The 20,890-nt window shown below is 43.6% G+C and overlaps 1 protein-coding gene across 2 annotated transcripts in view; it reads right to left on the bottom strand.

Annotated features, from left to right (window-relative positions):
* CLCN7 (chloride voltage-gated channel 7) overlaps positions 1-20,890 on the bottom strand; it is an 823,350-nt gene that overhangs the window by 733,114 nt on the left and 69,346 nt on the right. For both annotated transcript variants that reach the window (XM_069646815.1, XM_069646816.1), the window contains one exon: positions 9,449-9,520. In XM_069646815.1, coding sequence (XP_069502916.1) covers positions 9,449-9,520 — 72 coding nt within the window. The remainder of the gene's footprint in view (positions 1-9,448; positions 9,521-20,890) is intronic.

The raw sequence follows: 20,890 nt of genomic DNA, 5'->3' as shown, positions 1-20,890 counted from the left end.
AGTACATAAGGCCAAAATGCAAAATATAATGTCATGCAAGGTGCAGGTATACATTGCAGTGTGAATAAGCAAATATAAAATATACATACAGTAGAATATAATATTTACAATATTTACAAATGATAAGGAAGAGGTTAGTGGTCGTTAGTATGTAGCCATATTTTAACGTTTGCCTTGAAGCAGGGGAAAGCGGGTAATGCTCTTAAGGTGTCTGGTAATGAGTTCCAGAGAGGTGCTGCTAGAACTGGGAAGCTTGCTCCTCCTGTTTTTTTTAGTTTGAATTTGGGGATTCTAATACTATCAGAATACACTTTTCTGATAGGTCGTTCTCGGTATGTTTAGTGAATCTCTCTGCAAGGTAGATGAGTGCCTTGTTGCTGAGGCAGTTGTGAGTCAGATTAAGTGTTAAGCTTGATTCTGTCTTTGATAGCTAGCCAATTAGTGGATCGTCTTAAGTCGGATATGGTGATCTTTACTGATGCCCAAGGCAGTTTGTAAGGCATTGTTTTAGAGGGTTTGGAGTTTGTTAATATTAGGATTACTGGTTCCTAAGTAGAGTGCATTACAGTAATCCAATTTCGATAGGATTAGTGCTCGAGCAATAGTAATGCAACTATCAGTGGTCAGAAACGGTTTGCATGTGTAGATCAGTTTACACATGTAGCTAGTTGCTGTAGCATTTACTTGTTTATTGCAGTTGAGTGCAGAGTCTAGGTAAAAACCTAGGGTTTTTACTTCTTTGGCGATTTTCATCTGAATGCCGTCGATAGCGATGAAGTTGTATTGGTGAGGGAGTTTGCACAGTCTATTGGGGGACCCTACGATTAGGAGTTCGGTCTTATCGTCGTTGAGACAGACCATAGGTGGCCATCCAGGTTTTTTATGGTTTGGTAGATTTTGTTGATATGCCGTACATCTTTGTCGTAGTCTCCTTAATTAGGGATGAGAATCTGGGTGTCGGCGTAATTGGTGTATGAGACACCCAGATTGTCAAGTATATCAAAGAGAGGCTTTGTAAAAATATTATACAAAGTAGTGGAGACACAGGACCCTTGCGGTACGCCGCAGGTGGTGGGAACTGGATCCGGAGAAGAGGTGGGCGAGAAGACTCATTGTTCTATTGTGTAGGAAGGAGTTTATCCAAGAAGTCGCCTCTTTGGAGAAATTGTTGGCAGATTTGAGATGATTGCATAAGGCTTTATGGTCCACCAGATCGAATGCCGCTGAGAGGTCAGAGTAGGAGAATGGAGATTTCTCTCTTGTGTTTTCCATCAACCAGTTGGTTTTTAAGATCAAGGAGAGCCGTCTCGGTTCCGTGTCTTGGCCGGAAGCTGGATTGCCGGGTACCTAATACGTTGTTGATCTCTAGGTAGGATTGAATCTGGTGATAGGCAGCTCTGTCTAGAATTTTGAGGAGAAATGGAACTGTCGTTATTGGCCTGTAGTTGGTCGGGGCGCTAGGGTCCAGATTTTTTTTTTTTTAGGAGTGGTAGTACCCAGGCATCTTTAAGATTAGTGGGAACAGTGCAGGATTTAAATGAGGAATTGATGAAGGTGGTGACGAAGGGAGCCAAGTCCTTTGCGGCTTCCTTAATAATAGGAGCTGGGCAGGTATTGCCAAGACATCGGGAGGGCTTGAGTGATCTAATGATGGTTTCAGCCACACTAGTTGAGATTGACCTGAATTTAAATTGAATGGATGGTTTCGTTTGGTTGTTAGCAAGTTCTTGCAGAATGGCTTCTTGGGTTGTGAGGGCAATCTTATGAAGCATGTTTTTTTTGGCTAGTATTTTATCTTGGAGCATAGTGATTTTGTTGCATAGGGCGTTTTGTATGTTGGTGCACCAACTTTGTTTTTAGTGCACAAGTCGTTAGGAGCAATTGGAGATTATAATTCTGACTATAGAGAAGATTTCCCTTGTACTTGAAATGGCCTTTTTAATTCTTACATTGAAGGTGGCTTTTTGTTTGTATCTGGCTGCGAGGAAGGTGAGAGTAATTTTGTTATGTACCGATGGATTCTCTTTCCAGGTGGTTTCTGCCTGTCTTTTTTTCTTTGCGAAGGGCTTTTAGACTAAGGATAAACCAAGTATTAAGTTGAGCAATGGGTTTTTCTTTACTCACTTTTAGTGGAGCTATGGTGTCTATAGCAGCGTTGATGGTGTTATTATATAGGTCAACCAATTCTGTAGTATGAATGGGGAGGTGGGTAGGGTTAGTGATGGGTTGAATCAGAGGTAGGAGGCTAGAAATAATTATATTTTATTTGCATATGGTGAGGGCTGGTGGTGGCAAGGGCTTAGCTGCATTTGTTTGAGGGCTATCTTGGATAGTAAATGAGATCAGGAAGTGGTCTGTTCAGACGCACGGTTCAGAGGCAGTGATACATGAGGTACAGTTCATATCTGCAACCCAATCCAGGATGCGACCTTTAGAGTGAGTGGGTTCGGTATTCCTAATAGTAAGGCCAGGTTCCGCAATGGTATTTTCTAGGGTAGCGGCGTTGTGGTCATTGAAACCCAAATTAAAGTTACCAAGTATGAGGATTTGGGACCCAGGTTTGGTGTTGGTGTTCAAAAGAGTCATTATGTCTTCATTGAATGAAGCTAGTGGTCCTGGAGGTCTGTAGATAGCATGCATGGTGATGGTTCGTGAGGGGGATAACCCGAGTTTAATTGAGAGCAACTCTGCTGACGGAAGTGACATGATTTCTGTCTCTTTAATAGCTAGGTCTGATTTGCAGATGATGGCTAAGCCGCACCCTTTGGACATTTCTCTAGCTTTCCTGATGATGGTAAAGTTAGCTGGGATGGCTAGAGAGAGGGCAGGACCAGCTGCTTTGTGGAGCCATGCCTCAGTGACAACTAGGAAGTCTAGTTGGTTGCATGTGATGATATCTGTGATTTCGAGGGCATGGGCCACAAGGGGAGCGAGCGTTAATCAAGGCTCCTTTGAATTTATGGTTTTCCTTAGTTAAGGACTTGGTACAGTCTTTGCTGATAATCCTACGGGTCCAAGAAGTATTAGTAGAGCATTTTGAATTGAGACTAGGTTTGGGCGAGTGGTAGATAGATCGCTTGGAGGGTGGCTGGGAGTGTCTCGTTATAGGAGTAGAGGCAGGTTTGGCAAGTCTAGAGCCTAATCCACGGTTTCTCCATTTGGTGTTGCAAGGTTGGTTAGGTGTAGGTCTGTTGGACGAGTGTGAGGTCAAAAGGGAATTAGATGATTGTAGCATATAGTCGCTCCTGATAGCAGTTGTCATTTGACTGGGGGTAATCAGGTGATGTGTAGGACCAGGAATGTTAGGGTTGTTAGGTTTAAACCCAATTACAGTTCCATACAAATGAGGTAAGAAAGTGGTAGGTAGGATATTCCGGGCAAGGGGTAAGTTGGTAGTCATGGATAGGTTTACTCCGCTTGAAGGTACTGCCACGGGGTTAACAGGGAATGTGGTTAAGCAAAGCAGTAAACATGTGTAGGTAATCAGGGGTATGATTGTGGCTAGATTCAGGTGACTAGACGTCATGCACTGCACTATATAGTAGTATAGTGTGGGTTTACAGAGGTGTACTTGCGGCGGTTGTGATAGAGTGATTATATTACAGTGGGCGATACTGTAAGCTGGTAGGACTAGACGGAGCAAGGTAGTGACAGGTTGGGGAGGATAGATACTGATACTGGGCTGTGGAGGATTAGTCAGATGTCACAAGGTGTTACTGCCTAGGAGAAGCAGTAGACAAGTGTAGTTAGTCCTATAGGGCAGAAGTAGTCATGCGATGATAGCCACAAGGATACATGCGGTGGCAGCTACATGTACAAGGGGCAAAAACAAAATAGTGGGGCTGGCGATAGAGACAAATAGACTAGATGGGTGCAGAAGGTCCTAAAGGATGCCACATAATAAATGCAATAGGTAAAATGCTAACAATATATATGCGAGTAATTGGGCGAGATGAAACCATAGTGATTAGTACATTCAAGATGCAGAGGTCGGTCTAGGCCATAAATATACAGTGCATCAACATAGTAGCATGCAGTGATAGGCATATGGCTAGCACTACAAATATAGTAAAGCACAAAGTACTTTTCCTAACATAAGGGACAGTTAGCAACGTGGCACAGGCCTAGGCATTAGTGAGGCTGTTCAGGCAATTTAAAAGCAAGGCAAGCCTGGCATAATGCAGCAGTAGGTGTGAGCAGTAACACTAGTTATTTGAGTACACTGCGGCAGGAATGACACGCTGCAAGGTTCAGAGAGGTATGGTCACGTGCAAGGTTATGCGTGCAGAGTACTGTACGCATGAAATGCAAGCAGTGTGAAGGGCAATGCGATAGCTAGACTTAAATCTGGTCAAGAGTTATGTATGAGTTTGCATGTGAGGCAAGGATTACATAGGCGCAGTACTCATTGTATTCAATGTGTAGCATGCCAAGGCATACGAGAAAGCAAAAGCAGAAAGAGGATGTGCTGCAAAGGATGGAGAGCGCTTCTCGCCGTAGCTCCCGTGAGGAAAAGGCAGAGCGAATAGAAGATGGGAAGCAGTACCGAGAAGCCCAACAGAGTGGCTGCATACCTGCGAGTGCAAAGAAGGGAACACTCATACCGGGACTCTCCAGGGGCTGGAAACAAGCATGTCTAAATGCCGAACGAACTGAAAACTATTAGAAATGCTAAAGGAGGCCAAACCAAGTGGTTTTGAATACCGAACAAGCTGCAAGATATTTGAAGTACTTTTGAAAGTTGAAACAAACATTGAATACAGAATTAAAATATATGAGCATATTTGAATACAGCCCAATACGAAAGCAAATGAACACTTATGAAGAGAAAGCAAGGTGATGAAAAGGGGAGAACACAGAGCGAGTTGTGCGAGACAAGTTGTGGCAAAACCAAAATGAGCATTGGGTAAAGATACAGGAGACCAAGGAACTACAGGTTATGAGAGAAAACCTGTTGGCAAAAACCTTAAGAATACAGAAGCATAACAAAGTGCATAAGGGTCATTGGCTGTGTGACATGTAATGGGTGGACCAGGTGGTTCGACAACTGCGCCTAGACCAACTGACCCCTACTTGGAAAGAGCCAAGGAAAGCAAATGTAAAGAAGACTGTTGGTTGCAACGGATGCTGAAGGTTTTTATACCGCACACAGGTACCACTTGCGGTCTCACAGCGCTCTGGCGGCTCTGTGAAAACAAGGAGGGGAGGGGGAGATTAGTGGGAGGAGCGGGAATAAAGAGCAAAGGAGCTGTGATGTGCTGTTGGCAGCTTCAGTTCGGATGTATCGTTCACTGAGCCTGGGTGCGAGATTCATGAGGCGGCTGTCATGTGGTGATGTGAAAGGTTGTGTGTGCTGTGTTTTGCTATTGCAGTGTTGTGAAGTATGTGTGGTTTGCTGTGCTAAGGAGTTCTGGTTGTCTGCAGTGTAATATGTGAGAGATGTGAGCAGAGGTTGAGTGTTGGTATTAGTTTTGGTTAGTGACAGGTCTTAAGCCATTTCCGGCTGATTATTAGTGCCTACCCATCCTCCTTTGCCCTTTCTAGTTGGATCAGTGTGGTTGCCTCTAAGGAAATGGGATTTACTAGGTTGTTGACACTTTGACTCTGCTCATTAAATAGTAAATGAAGAGTTATTGAAAAGCACTGTTTTGCAAGATGGAAGATGTGAACTGATTTTGGTTTTGGAAGCTGAAAGAGCTTAAATCTTGGGGAAGGGAAACCTGAGACTTTGTGAACTGTGTTTAACTCTTGGGGAAGGGAACCCGAGGCCTTGTGGAACTACTCTGAACTTCGAGAAGGGGAAGCAGAGTATAATCTAAGAGATGAAAGAAGTTTGGAACTTTACCTTTCAACACTTTCTTTTGCTGCGGACATCCCTACACATTGTATAGAATTAGTTGTGAGGGCAAGTATAGGTTTTGACACAGACAGACACTGATTTGAACTTACTGACAGACTATCCTTAGTTTTCTTTAGGTAGGGAAATCCCACTTTAGCATAGGGAAAGTTGGGCCTTACTCCATCCTGACAGGTAAGAAAAATCAAGCTTTTACTTAGAAAGTTGAATCTGTTGTCTGTGTCTTACTTCAAAATGTCTTCACACCTTCCAAATGCTTTAGGCCTTTACACACTACCTTTGCCCATTCGATTGCTTCCAACAAATGTTAGATAATTTAAAAACTTTAAAGATTGGATTTCCCAAGGTTTAAAAAAAATATAAAATACCTCAATACAGTCAAGGCCCTAGTCTCTATACCTATGGCCAGCCTGATCCCCAACTCAATTCGCATACCTCAATTCTAACCCAGCCAGTGTGCTCTGGTTGTTACACATTCTTCCTCTGAGTTTCCAACACTCTTCTTCTGACCGGTGAGGGGAATCCAATGATCAGATATGTGCTTAGTTCTACCTTGGACCAAACGTTGTGATCCACAACACAGAATTCAACTTTTTCCATAATGGAGGTTTACAGGATCTTAAGGTTTGATCTGCTTCAGAGCCAGACATGCTGGTCTTGTGAAGCACCGGAGGAGCAGGGGGGGACCTTTCTGACATTTTATGATGGCAGCAAAGTAGGTCTGCACGTAGATCTTATTATGCATGGCAAATGCAAGAGATGTGGTCCTATTGAGCCTGAATTCCCAAGTAACATAGTAACATGGGCTAGAGAGTATTTCTGATGGGAGCGCTACTTCTGGGTAAAATTATTATTTTGAAGCCTTGAATAATAAGATAGGGCCAAAGGTGGCTGTTTAGTTGTTGACGTGAATTCGCCTTGTTGCAAATAGACGAATGTATGAAGTCTAATTGCAGGTATAAGTTCAAAGAACAGAGCAGAGAACAGTGTTTCAGTTAAGTGGTTCTAATTTTTAGGAGGCCGACTATGGATGCCAGATCATGAACAGGTAGCATTTTAGGTTGCTGTCAAAGAGAAGAATACCAAGGTTCCAATCCATGGGTAAGCAGGTCAGGTAGGGATGGGGGACGGAGGGCAAGTTGAAGGCAGGGAGAAAGAGGACTGCAATCTGATAAATGAAGCATGATGCAGCTAGTTAAGGCTTAAGGTGGAAATTAGTTTATTGAGGGAGGTGCTGTACAGGGTGCGGAGAAGCGGTCTACAACTGATCCTTGAGGAATGCCCACCTAAATGGGTCTCATAGAAGAGGTGGAGACATACAAGAAGAAGGGATTGTCCAAGATTAGGCGCGCACCTAGTCAAGTACAGTGTCCTTGATGCCAAGAAGGGAAAGTATGAAGGAAGGCGAGATTAATCACAGTGACTATATATAGGAGAGGTGAGTGTGGTGGGAAGTGGTAAGAGAATTGGCAACATGTATGAGTGCAGTCGCAGTATATTGTTTGGACCAGAGTCCAGATTGGAGGGTGTCCGCAAAGGAGTGTGCCTTGAGATGGTGACTATGTGGTGAAGAAAGCCACCTCAAAGATTTTAGAGTGGTAGAAAATGAGACCCTGTAGAATTCTTTGGGAGAGGTAGGACTGTGGCTGTTTAACAGGCTGGAAAGATGCCAGTTGAGAGGTTGAACATGACAGAGAGGTGAGCGAGGTGACCGGTGCAAGTTCCCCTTGTACCACAAATTACGGGTCAACTGGCGTGCAGGATGAGTTGTCAGAAAAAAGGATAGGTAGAAGTTCAGTGAGGGATGCGGGGGGTGAAGTGGGATAGAGGAGAGTATGAGAAAGATAGAAAGAGCAAATGAGAGTGGGGAGAGGGAAGGGTAGATGGTGTGTCCTGTATTTTGGCCATTTTAGTGGAGAAATAGAAGGTAATGGTCTAAGCGGAGAGGGGGAAACTAAGCAGATTTTAGGGGAGGGGAAAGCAAGGCATGAAGGGTCCTGGATAGTTTGCAAGCGTGTGAACCAAGAAAGAAAAACATGTTTAGTGGGACAAGAAGATTTGCCTGTATCGAGAGCTTTGCTTGTTTTTTTAGGCAGCAAGGAGTGCAAAGGTGCACTAGTGGCTTGAGCAGCAACGCATTGCTGTTCTCAGCAGCTGGATGCTGGAGAGATCCATGGTTGAGGACGTCGGGCAGAAGGTTAGGAGCAGGTAAAGGAGTAGTATTGTTTCCCCTGTGTGCAGGGCTGAGGATATGCAGAAGCAGGCTGCATGTGGCAACGTACAGGACCGGGGAGCAAGTGCATGCCTTGCAATGCACTCCTACCTGCCATCTTGATGCACCACAATGCTCTCCTCCCGCTCTTCACCCGTTACTAGCAGCTGACCCTCGGTTCTGTGCCCGTCGCACCTGGCCTACAGTCTTCACTCTGATTACCCTCAGAAGCCGCTTCAGGCATATATGTGGACAAAATCTTCTTGCCTCCCCACCCACATCGCCTTTCACCAGCGTTCCTAAAGGAGAATACTACCACCATTCTTTGACCCTGATGGCCTTAATGGTCCCATTTTTACTATCAGCTGCCATTATTACTGTTACATCTATATTGTCCCCGTTATAATTTTGTCAGCAGCTGCACCCAGGTCTCACACACCATACTTTTGTTCTGCCTGGCCCCACTTGTGAAGAGCAAGTCTGCTCCGCTCTCCTGTTAGTGGTGCCACCTCCCAGAATCGCCGTCGTTGTTCAGGTAGAAGACTCCCACCAAAGTCCTTCAAAGGGAGATGGGGGTTAGCCCATGACCTAGGAAATGCTCCCAATGTACTCTGTTATTTTCATAGCCTCACTAACCCGCTGACCATACTCATTTTTTTCTGGATCTTCCAACCAGCTGCCAGCCACTTTGCTTCCGGCTACTGGGAAGCTATGGTTCCCCCACTTAGGTAGGCTTCACTTCACTGTTCTTGAGGGGTGCAGTCTTGCTTGCTTGCTTGGGGGTCTGGATGACCTTAGTAAGGACTCCTATGTGAACTTTGGGCAGTGATCATTAAAGTGGATAAACATTGCATAGTTTAACCTAGTAAAGGCAAGAGCAATGGAGTGAGAAAGTGGAAGAGAGCGTGGCGCAAGAAGCCAGCTTGGTCAAGATAGGGGACCACAGAGTCGGGCTTTAATTCAAGTTTGGCGACATATCAGCAATGGTGGTGGCAGAGTGTGGGTGGAATAAACTTGGTACAGTACGCTGCGATCTTGTTTGATAGAATGCCAATACATAAAAAGCTAAACTAAAAAAATAAAAACATTTAAAAAAATGCACGCAATCATCGAAAATAACATTTAAAAACGGCTCTTCTGCTGCAAAGGTACTTCGATGTCAATAACTGCGTACATTTCAGACAAGATCTTCATTAGAGCGCACTCACATTCACAAAGCCTCCATCCAGATTACCAATCACGCAACCAGAAATACTTTGTGAATGCACCTTTTTGATAGAAAATGTATTCAAATGTAATCAAAGTCAAGTTAATTTATGAATAAACAGATTGAACAATACAGTACAACACAAGTGAGAAAAAGACACATCCTAACTTACCTCATATTTGAGGGAAAGAAGCTTCTCATTGTGAGGAATCTCCTCTAGGTCCGAGAGCATATGGTCAGTTTCCTTAAGAACAGAAATAAGATGCAAGCATTCAGCAACAAAATTATCATCACATTGATTCAGTAAAGAAAAAGAATGGCATGGGCACAAGGTGCAACAATGCAGGCGCAAACACAGCAACTCTTGGGAAACAAATCTGCAGACGCCAACTAATGAAACACCACAAAGTAGATGTTTTTGAAAACTGTTTAGGGTCGGTTTCAAAGTCCACTGATCTAAAAACAGTGGAAGATTCAACAATCTAAACTTTACGAGAAGTAGAAAAAGGCTAGTTATTGAGGTTTTCCAGAAACTCTGCTAATATTTTTCAAAAGACCAACCCAATAGTGTTTAAACAAGATGTTGAGCAATGTAGTCCAAAATCTCCAAATTGGTAGTGGGTCAGAGCAGTCATGCTTTACCCAAAGGAGGGGTTGGGAAGAGAACAAGAGGGTTTTAGATTTAGGCCAAGAGATCCCAGGATAGCAGAACATTGACATACTAGTCTTGGCTCTGACACTTAAACACTGACTCGCTAGTTTGAAGCGACTATCCCTCACTGAATATTTACGATCACAAAATATACTTTTTATTAAAATAAAAAATTTATATAAAATAATGTACAGAAGAATTCCATCAACAAGAGCATTATTATCTTTTATATAAGTGCAACAGAGCATTGAATCAATCACATTAAATTACTCCTTTTACTAATACAACATTTCAAAACACAATCTTATATCATACGTCTTCTCTGCCGGGCAGATTTGTCCTAGAATCTCCATTGAGGAATTCAGGCATGGGATCCTGATATTTCGCTCCATTATGTAATTCAATATAGAATTTTGTCTCTGTAGCTGTACCCCATCTGTTTTTTACAATCTGAATTCACATTTATGTTTCTTGTTAACAAGATTACTTCATGCACAATTAGTAAATAGTAATTTGTTCTGCTAACTCTGTATTTTCTTTCTATTCCTCCACTTATTGCCTGCTTGTATTTTAAGAATACTCCTCAAGAAGTGGTTTGGAAAAGGTTGTCTGCCGTGGTGGACAGAGTTGAGCCTTTTTTAGCTTTCGAGTGTGGTCTGCTGCTTTGGCCTTCATAAAACCAGAAACCGCAGTCGAAACCTAGTAATTCATCCAGTATTGACCGTAAGTGAGATTTGTGCTGTTTGTTTTTATTTTTTTTACTTGAAAAACCAAGATCTGGTACTTATAGGATGGCGAGTACAACAAGCTATTGTGCAGCAGAATCGGCACACAGCATTACAGCTAATAAATGTATGGCTGATCACTGTAGCAGAGAAGGCTGTATGGCCTGATTAAGTACAACTGAAGTTGGAGTAGTGATGTCGAACATTGAGCCCTGCACGAATATAGAAAATTAAAACAAAGATACTTAAGGGGAACGGGCTGGTTAAATGCCATCACAGACTCGGGGAAAGTGGGCCTATGACCACAGGGGGCTTGGGCATCAGCTTGGGTCCTGCAGTTAGCAGTGGTCTAACGGAGGCAGACATTATCAAGTGTAAATTAAGGTGAGCAGGACAACTTAAATACATTGCAGTTGCCTAAAATCGTGATAAAGAAGCGTAATCATAGCAGTACTGACGCAGTTTCTTAGAGCATGTAATAGTACTAGAAAAGATAAGGCAGAAGAAGCCCAATTGAGCACAGACCATGGTTCAAGGTTTGAATGTTACCGATCTGAGCCTCCTTGAAACAGTAGGAGAAATGGAAAGCCAAGCCTCAGGAAGAGATTGGGATGTGGAGAAGATGCAACAAGAGGGAAATGTACTAATTGAAAATGATGCATCTCAAATTAGGGGGTGGTTTGGCCCAGACTGCTTCTCAAGGCTAATGTAGTTGCTCTCAAATAATCATCTCTATCCGGATGGATACAATAGTAAAAGAATGCAAGTTGAGAGAGGCCGATTAGAGGATCAAACTGACAGCCCCTTCAATCTCAGCGAAGAATTTGGTGCTTAGCTCATTCGTGAACTGTACGATAATATTAGATAGAATTATGGTGCAGGCTCCAACCTCCTATCTCAGATAAATCTGAAGTTGGGGTCCAGAATAATTAGTTATGCCATTACTCTGCACATTGCATCGAGCCCTCCCATTGTGGCCCAAATGTTAGTTGAAAAAGGGTTCGCTGCAAATCCCCCTACAAATATTCCTGGTGGTCATCGGAACGAATATTGGGGTCTGGCTAAGTGACATCTACTTCTCGTACCAAAAGATTGGCCGGGACTAAAAATACAAGCAAAATTTTGGAGAAGCATGGAGGAAAAACAAATAGAACTAAGGCGAATTCCAGGAAATTCCTACGATTGCTGCAGAACTCTGAAGCAGATGCAATCTTAGGAAAGGGAAAGGCCCCCGATGGAGCGAGAAGTAAATCATATGCTCTGATTTTTTAACAGGGAATAATGCCAAAGGTAACAGCAAATGTGGCTAAAACATCAGCCTTCATGGTTTTCCTTATGAGAAAGGGTGAGTAGCGGAGGAGTGTACTGTCACAAAGCAGACAAAGTGGACGGATGATGATAGTAGCAGGGTCTGTTGCTCGCCTGTAATAGCCCACAATAGTGGAATCGATAACGTTATCCAGAGTTTTGAGACTGCAAGCAGTAACGTCTGCTGTTCCGATGTGAAATAAATGCTATTAGCCAAGAAATAAAGTGGCCATCCAATGTGATCCTATGGAAAGGATGAAAAAAAACTGTGTCTGATGTTGACAGGCAGCCTTTGACCTTGGTGAATAAGCATGAGGATCCTATCCAATGTGGGGATTTGGAAGGGTTGGATTTGATAGCGTGTCAAACATCTTGTTGAACAAAATATGGTATGTGTCAGACAGTTAACAACTGGCAATGTCAGCCCTACAGATAAGGGGTGTATCAGCCACTTACTCCCTAAAAATAGGCAAGCGCTCCCAAAAAATAAAGATGGGAATACAAATACTCCCAACAAAAAAACAGGGAATAGACATGTAGGACCTTGTGCCCCTGGTCTTACACAAACAGCTACATGGATACAAGAAAGACTTCACAGAAACATTTCTGCTTTCCAGGTAAAAAATCTTTGCTCGCTTATAAAATACTCCCATTGGGAAATTGACTTACATTTTTATTCCCCAAAAAATCATTTTACACCTAACTTTAAAAAAATAGGGAGCCAAATACTCCCACTTCAAATTCTTATCTGGAGCACTAGATCAATGTTAAACATTGTGTTTATTAGGAGCTGGGAAATAACTGAGAATGTGTTTATTTGCCGAAAGGTAATTCTGTATCATCGAAGTGTAGTCTGTCTGGTGTTCAGGATCATTTAGCCGCAACCCCTCAGCCAAATGGGTCCCCTAGGTTTTAAAATTCCTTGGGTAGTGATGACCCGCTTTCATAAACCTTAAAAAAGAGCGATTTGTCAGGAAATTGTGCGGGTTTGTTGTCTATTAAAATCCCTTACGATAATCAGGTAGATGGAAATTGTAAGAAATTCAGGTTGAAGAAAGTGTTTGGGCTTGACAACATTGTTTCGAGACTCGGGCATAAAGCAGGGTTCTCAGCGTCTAGCTCTACTGGAATACATGGGAAAAGAATGAAAGAGATTAAGTGGATTAGTGCAGAAATTGTGATGGCTTTTATGGGATTGGTGGATCGCGTTGAGGGTAAATGGAGGCGGGGGTCTCGGATGCATTTCGAACATTGGGTTTCGACCTTACAGCCTGCTCCGTACAGTGTGCTGAGGTACCATAGGGCAAGAAAGCATTGGTTCCGAGACTGATGGGAGAAAAGGTGGCCTCGTCTATTGAAGAAAATGTGCTCTCATAGTCAGAATAGGAGAAGGGTGCGATTCCTTGAGTCACAGGTGGTAGTACCTAAATCACTATGGGCCAGATAGGATTTCAGAGGAATTACACGTTCCCGAGCCCGTTCTAGAAACCTATATTACAATTTCCTCTTGGAATGTAAGGGGTTTTGAGAAACACAGAATACCAAATATGTGATTTACTGCGTGGTTACAAAATAGTTTTATTTCCAGAAACGTGTGTCATTGACACTGTATCATCCAGCAATTGGTCACGATCCAGAATGGGGGCAGGACGTCGGGTGGTCTGCATAGCACTGAAATATAATCCACAGCTACCTCAGAAGCTCATCTCTTCTGAAGCAAGAAGTGCTTTAGCAGTGAACTTAAGCTGGTTGATAACCTTAAAACTGTCTCATATTATTGATGGTTGCTTCATGGCACCGTTGTTTCACCATCTCCTTTGCACCAGATGTCAAACCTGCAGGGTCTGCCCAGAGTGTATCCATGTCTAAACCCACTAAGCCTTTACGAATATACTTGAGCCAGGGCAAAGAGGCCGATACCGAGACATTCAAAAGGCTGATAACCAGGTGCACACCATATTCTAGTCCAATATAAGAGTGGTTTGTTTGCCAATACCGCGGATATTGGCATTACGTCACATTCAAATCACAGGCTGGCCACGGGTGTCCTTTGGGTTGCATGAATAGTACTATTAATCAATTGTCAACTACATTCAACCCCATACAGGGTTGCCACCCAATCTTGGGATTTATGCAATTTTATGTGAGGTGAAACTGCACCCCTACCATGATTGTAATGAAAGCAACAAACTCCTCTGCTATATTTCTCTAGGATCGCCATGGCTTTTGTGTGGTGAGCTGAGCAGGTGAGATCCTTGTAGAAACTCCCTTAATTTACAATCTTGAATTCAATTTTCTTGCTAGACTTTTGGCCAAATACCATCACTTTGTTCTTTTCCGAGTTGAACACCATTGAAAATTCCTTACTTTTCCCCAACAAAGGATTGTAAATAATGTCAGAAACCCATGAGGGTTGTTGATTGTAACACTGCGTCATATCCGTAAAATAATGCAGGGAGACGATCCGTCAATAATTACATACACACATATATACAGATATATATATATATATATATTATTTCAAGTATGGCCAAGCACATAGAAATGTATTTATTGAAATCAAGTGGTGGGTTTTCATTTGTACGCCTGACTATTAGCAGAGGTTTTGGTTTTGGCACTGTGCCTCCATTCCTCTGTTATAACATGGACCTACACTCCTTTCCAACATGGCCACTCTTATTCCTACATGTTCTGTATGAAGTGTTGCCATAGACACAGTTAAGGGACTTCATGTTAGTGTGTGTACTTAGCACTGTTTAATCTCCTCCCCCTCACGTGATCAAGTGCTCAGTATAGCGCGAAACGCGTTGTTTGCAGGCTGCCCTGCCTAGGCGTCCTGCTGTTTTGTCCTGTATGTATGTGCTGCTCTGTACGTTTTTGTGCCTTGCATTTTGCATTTGGCCTTTTAATAATTGTTCTTGGATGAATATTAAAAGACACCAGTAACTTTCAATGCTGTGTCTCTGGTGTTTTCTTTCGACCCCCCACAGAAATCCCCACCTGGCACTTGTTTTGCTGTGCCTGCGGCGAGTGCGTTTTCATCTCTTCCTCCTTTTTCATATATATATATATATATATATATATATATATATATATATATATATATATATATATATATATATATATATATATATATATATATATATATATATATATATATATATATATATATATATATATATATATATATATATATATATATATATATATATATATATATATACCTGCCATAATTTACTGCGTGAGACACAATCAAACGCAGTATGTAAATCCACAAATATTGCATATATTCTACAGTGCTGTAGGGATAAATACATTGCCAGAATTGCAGACTTAACCTAAAGCCCTGATCCCAGTTTGAAATCTGGCTTGCAGAGGATTTATGTGGGCAACTCCTCACATGCCCAATCTTGAAGCCGGGTCCAAAACATTTTGGCATAAACCTTACCCACAGCATCCAAGAGGGAGATGGGCCTGTAGTTACCCAGATGCTTCTTATCTCGCTTCTTGAATATAGGTAGGATTGTTGCCTCTCGCCAGGACTGAGGGACGTCTCCAGACCTAGCAACAGTCGAACACATGGGTCAACAATGGAGTCCATGTACTAAGCTCCTCCTTGAGCAAATCAATAATTACTCCATCTGGCCCGGCTCCTTTCCACTTCCCAGTTCTTTGATGAACACCTCAGAAATTGTAAATAAATAATCCTCACAAGAGAACTCAGTACCATCACACTGAGATACCACATCAAGCTCTCCTTGGCCTCCGTTTTATAGATTACTTAAATGATGGAACCAATCAGTGGAGGATATATGGCTAGCGGCCTTCTCATCAATATTTACTGGCATCCCCTTCATTCAGACCCAAACTCCTTTTTGGGTAGTGTGGGAAAGTTTATTGAAGCATTTAAAGTGGAGGATTGGAGGGTGAGGTAGTGCTTGCAGGCAATTGGAATTTGAAGTGTATTGCGTAAACCGTTTGCTTGTGAGTGGAGAAGTATGTGTACTCTGTTAAGAACATCAGATAAAAGGAATATGGGAATATATGGATAGAATTCTGTGCCGATTGGGGTTTTGTTATTGTGAATGTTCAAGTATCTGGAGATAGACCCAGCAGAACCTGGCATAAGGATGAATTAAAAATCATGGATAGGCTATGTAGCATTTACAGAGTCACTAATCCATTAAATGTAAACAATTTGAAGTCAGTAATGTTCAGAATAGGGATCATTATATATTAGTGGCTCACTTTGATGTGAAGTTCAGATTTCCTAAGTTAACAGGTTGTAAATATTTGGTCATCAGCAGAAAAATAGAGTAGCCTGTAACTTTAATTGTTTGCATCTAGTGAATACGCTATTGGAAGGTTTTTGGAATGCCAACCCTTTGAGCCAGAAATGGAGTAAGGGTCAGTGCAGAATTACTCAACCTTTTTATTTGAATGTGCCAAGCCCCAAATTGATCGTGCCTAGCCCTGATTTGCCCTCAACTCATTGTGCCTAGCCCTGAACTCAGCAGATGGAACTAACAACCTACTACGGTCCCTGAGCCTAAGCTGTTACCCGGCCTTACTGACAGCACTCCAACGCTCAGCAATCCCACTGTGCCCAATGATGCACTGAGCCACACCACCCTTTCCCCATCACACAACACCCCAAAAGACACTACCACTGTCACCAAAACTACCATCAACCGCGGTCTCATCAACGCTAGATCATTCCTAGCACATGCACTTGACATATATGACCTTATAACTACCAACCATCTTGACCTCCTACCGGTCACAGAAACCTAGCTGCATCCTGCAGCAGGCCCTGCACGTTGATTAGCCATACCGGAAGGATTCACAATTTAAAAGATAGAACCGTCACCAAAGGAGGTGGAGTTGCCCTGATCGCTAAATCTGACCTTTCCATCAGAGAATCACATGACCAAGCTTCCCCTCTGGGCAACTCCAATCAAACTATCCTACCCCAATACTGCAACCACCACCATGCACATCATATACAAACCACCTGTACCACTACAAACTTTTGACGAGGATATAACTCTACTACTCTCAAAAACATAAAACAATCTACTCGAATCATCATCTTAGACAAATTTAATCTTGGCCTCTATGACAATCTAGATCCCAATCCCACAACCATTCAAAAACAATGGCCGCTCTTGGACTTACTCAACGCATTTAACAAGCTACCCATGACAAAGGCCACACCTTAGACTGGCTTGCCGATCTAAATGTATCAACCAGCATTATAGCCAATTCCCGTTGCCCCATGTCATACCATAACATCACATTCACCATCCTCAGACAAACCCAACACAAAACTGTTCCACACTTAACACCAGCTACCCTTGCAAGAAACACGCGCAACATCAAATGCACTAACCTACTAGGGAGTAGGTACCTTCAGTGATGGGGCCTAATAGAGAGCTATTAGGCCCCATCACTGAAGGTACCTACTCCCATGCCAACCCATCAGTCATGGTACATCTCAACAACACCAACATCCTCCAAGCTATCGACAGAATTGCCCCCACTCAACACTGCAAACCAAAACAGACAGCTCACATGAACTCTTGGTTCACACCTGACCTCAAGAATCTTAGATCGAATAAACGTGCCGCTGAAGCAACCTGGAAAGCCTCACCATCAAAAACAGGGATCTTTTTATTGCCTCCGCTAAGAAATACAAACAAGCTATACTGCCATGTAAAAACAGACAATGAGCGCAAAGCAAATGCCAAATCTAGCAGTAAGGAATTATTCACCATCCTGAGGGAACTCTCGTCTCTCACCAGGCCACCCGACACCTGTCAGAAAGACGAAACCTGGTGTGTCAACATAGAGCATACACTCCTGAACAAAATAGCTATGCTCCAAAACAAAATCTCAAACAAAAAGGACAAGTTAACACGGCCAGCCTTTAACACTGACCCACCAATCATGAGGGAGCCTCTAACCTCTCCTTTCGAATTTAGGCCAGTTTCCACCACTGAGGTCATCAAAATCATCAAAAAGATGTCAAGGCGACATATGCCCTGCCCCCATCGTCAAAGAATGTAACAGAACTCACCCCGTTCATCACCTCTCTCATCTAACTCCTTCTCATAAGGTACAGTCCCTAAGAATCTGAAAGAAGCATGGGTCCTCCCGCTTCTAAAAAAAAAAAAAAACATCCCTTGACCCCCAGCATCCCTACTTATTACCGTCCCATCACAACGGTCCCTTTCATCCTGAAACTCCTTGACTGCACCGCCTACCTCCAGATTCAGGAACACCTGACCTAAATAACTAAATGAACACCATAATTGATAACGGAAATTTAGCCATACTACTTCAAGACCTCTCTGTAGCTTTTAACTTAGTAAATCACAAAATACTTTGCCAACACCTGGACAGCGCTGCACACTTCTTACCCAATGCCATTGCCTGGATAAAATCATTTCTCTCAGAGCGTACCATGAGAGTTTTTTCCAACCTAGCTAACGCCACCCCTGTCCCAGTTCCTTACGGGGTTCCTCAAGGATCTTGCGTGTCACCAACGCTTTACAACATATTCACCAAGCTGCTATTCAACCACCTCTTATACAAACTACATGGCCGATACTCAAATTTTAATCCAACTTACTGGAAACTACAACACCGACTCCACCATCTTCAACGACATTTACCAGATGAGCCAATCCTGGATGGCCCAACATGAACTTTGTCTAAAGCAGGGGTGCACAACTGATTTTGACAGAAGGCCGAAAGTACCTTACATGATGGCTATAGTGGGCCGAAAAGTAAATGTGGGCGGGGCGGTAGGCGGGGTGTGGCAGGAGGCTTTTTCAACCCCCAATTTGCATTAAAAACATGGAAAAAGAATATGTTTTTGAGGGGTAACAATTTTTATTTGCATTTCAAACTTACATTTTGTACTACACATTTTCCATTGTTCTAATTTATTTCAATTTAGTTATTGCATAGCGCCTGTTTAATTAAATTATATACATTTTATTGACCCTTGATTGGACATTCCGTTATTTTGGACTGCTATAGTTTGCGGTTTGGGTTGCCCAAGAAGAGTATGGCCTTCGTCAAGTCAGGTTTCCTCAAAAAGCAAAGGATGTTCATCTCCTAACTGTGCCTGTTTTAGCTTTATTATTGGGTTCACTCTTGGAGTGCAACACTATGCCCCATGGCGTCCCCACCCCCAACCAAACACTATGCCCCATGGCTCCCACCCCCAACCAAACACTATGCCCCATGGCTCCCTCACCCCCAACCAAACACTATGCCGCATGGCCCCCTCATCCCAACCAAACACTATGCCCCATGGCTCCCACCCCCAACCAAACACTATGCCCCATGTTCCCCTCATCCACAACCAAACACTATGCCCCATGGCCCCCACCCCTCAAGCAAACATTATGCCTCATGGCTCCTCCGCCCCCAACCAAACACTATGCCCCATGGCCCCCTCATCCCCAACCAAACACTATGCCCCATGGGTCCCACCCCCACCCAAACACTATGCCCTATGGCCCCCTCACACCCAACCAAACACTATGCCCCACAAACTCTCAAACATGCACTCATACAGATCCAAACCTCCCACCTCAGCACACAAACATGCACCCATACAGACCTGAATCCCCCCCACCCCCCAACTCAGCGCGCACACTCTCAAACATGCACCCATACAGACCCAAACCCCCCAACTCAGCACACACTCTCAAACATGCACCCATACAGACCCAAAGCCCCCCATCCCCAACTCAGCACAAACACTCTCAAACATGCACCCATACAGACCCAAACCCCCCACCCCCATCTCAGCACACACACTCTCAAACATGCACCCATACAGACCCAAACCCCCCCACCCCCATCTCAGCACACACACTCTCAAACATGCACCCACACAGACCTGAACCCCCCCCAACTCAGCACACAAACTCTCAAACATGCACCCATACAGACCCGAACCCCGCATCTCAACATACACAACACAAACATACAGCAGAACAGACCCGACACACAAACACAAACAGACCACTTACCGGACGTGCTGGAAGGCAGGCTAGCTGGAACGCTTCCGGCATCAAGCCTTATAGACCACGCCAGCCGTAGTCTACGCTGGCCCTCCATTGGTGCAGCACACACGCACTACGTGGCTCGTAGGGGCGACGTGGTGCGTGTGTCCTGAGCCAATGAGGGCCAGTGTTTTGTCCGGCCCGGAAGACAACAAAGACTTTCCTAATGGAAGGCGGCTGATGCTGCTTGCGGGCCGCCCTCCATTATGAAAGTCTTTGTGCCTCGCGGGCCGGACAAAAAGGCATGATGGGCCGCAACTGGCCCGCGGGCCGTATGTTGTGCACCCATGGTCTAAAGGATGGCAAAACTGAGCTACTCCTGTTCGGCACCCAAACACACCTCAAAAAGACTTGACCCCAAATACAATCACTTCATAATAGATGGAAATACCATGAACGTCTCTAAAGAACTTAAAATGTTGTGCATGTACTTGGATTCCTCCTCAACCTTCCCTAGACAAGTTAACTCGATAATCTCATCAGCAGCTTACTATGCCAAACTCAAACGCCTGCAGACCCTACTTATCGGCAGACAGCTGCCCAACCTTAGCAAGAGTGCTCATTCTGTCGAAACTCGATTATTGTAATACCTTCCTGGCTGGCACTGCGACTACCAGCATTAGAAAACTACAGGTCACAACACGAAGCCTTACGCGCTGCACTAAACATACCAAGAAGGGAACATATCTCTGCATTCGGACGCAAAGTGCGCTGGCTAACGGTTCAAATTCAAAACAATGGACATCACCCACATGCCTCACTAACATAGCTCTTAAATATCTCACCAACCTGCTAACTCCAACCCAAACCACCAAGACTACAAGCTCTGCGTCAGGCTTCCTTCT

Source organism: Ambystoma mexicanum, chromosome 2q (genome assembly GCF_040938575.1).
Source record: "Ambystoma mexicanum isolate Mex_15411 chromosome 2q, UKY_AmexF1_1, whole genome shotgun sequence".
NCBI lineage: Eukaryota > Metazoa > Chordata > Amphibia > Caudata > Ambystomatidae > Ambystoma > Ambystoma mexicanum.
This window is presented reverse-complemented; position numbering and strand designations above follow the sequence as displayed.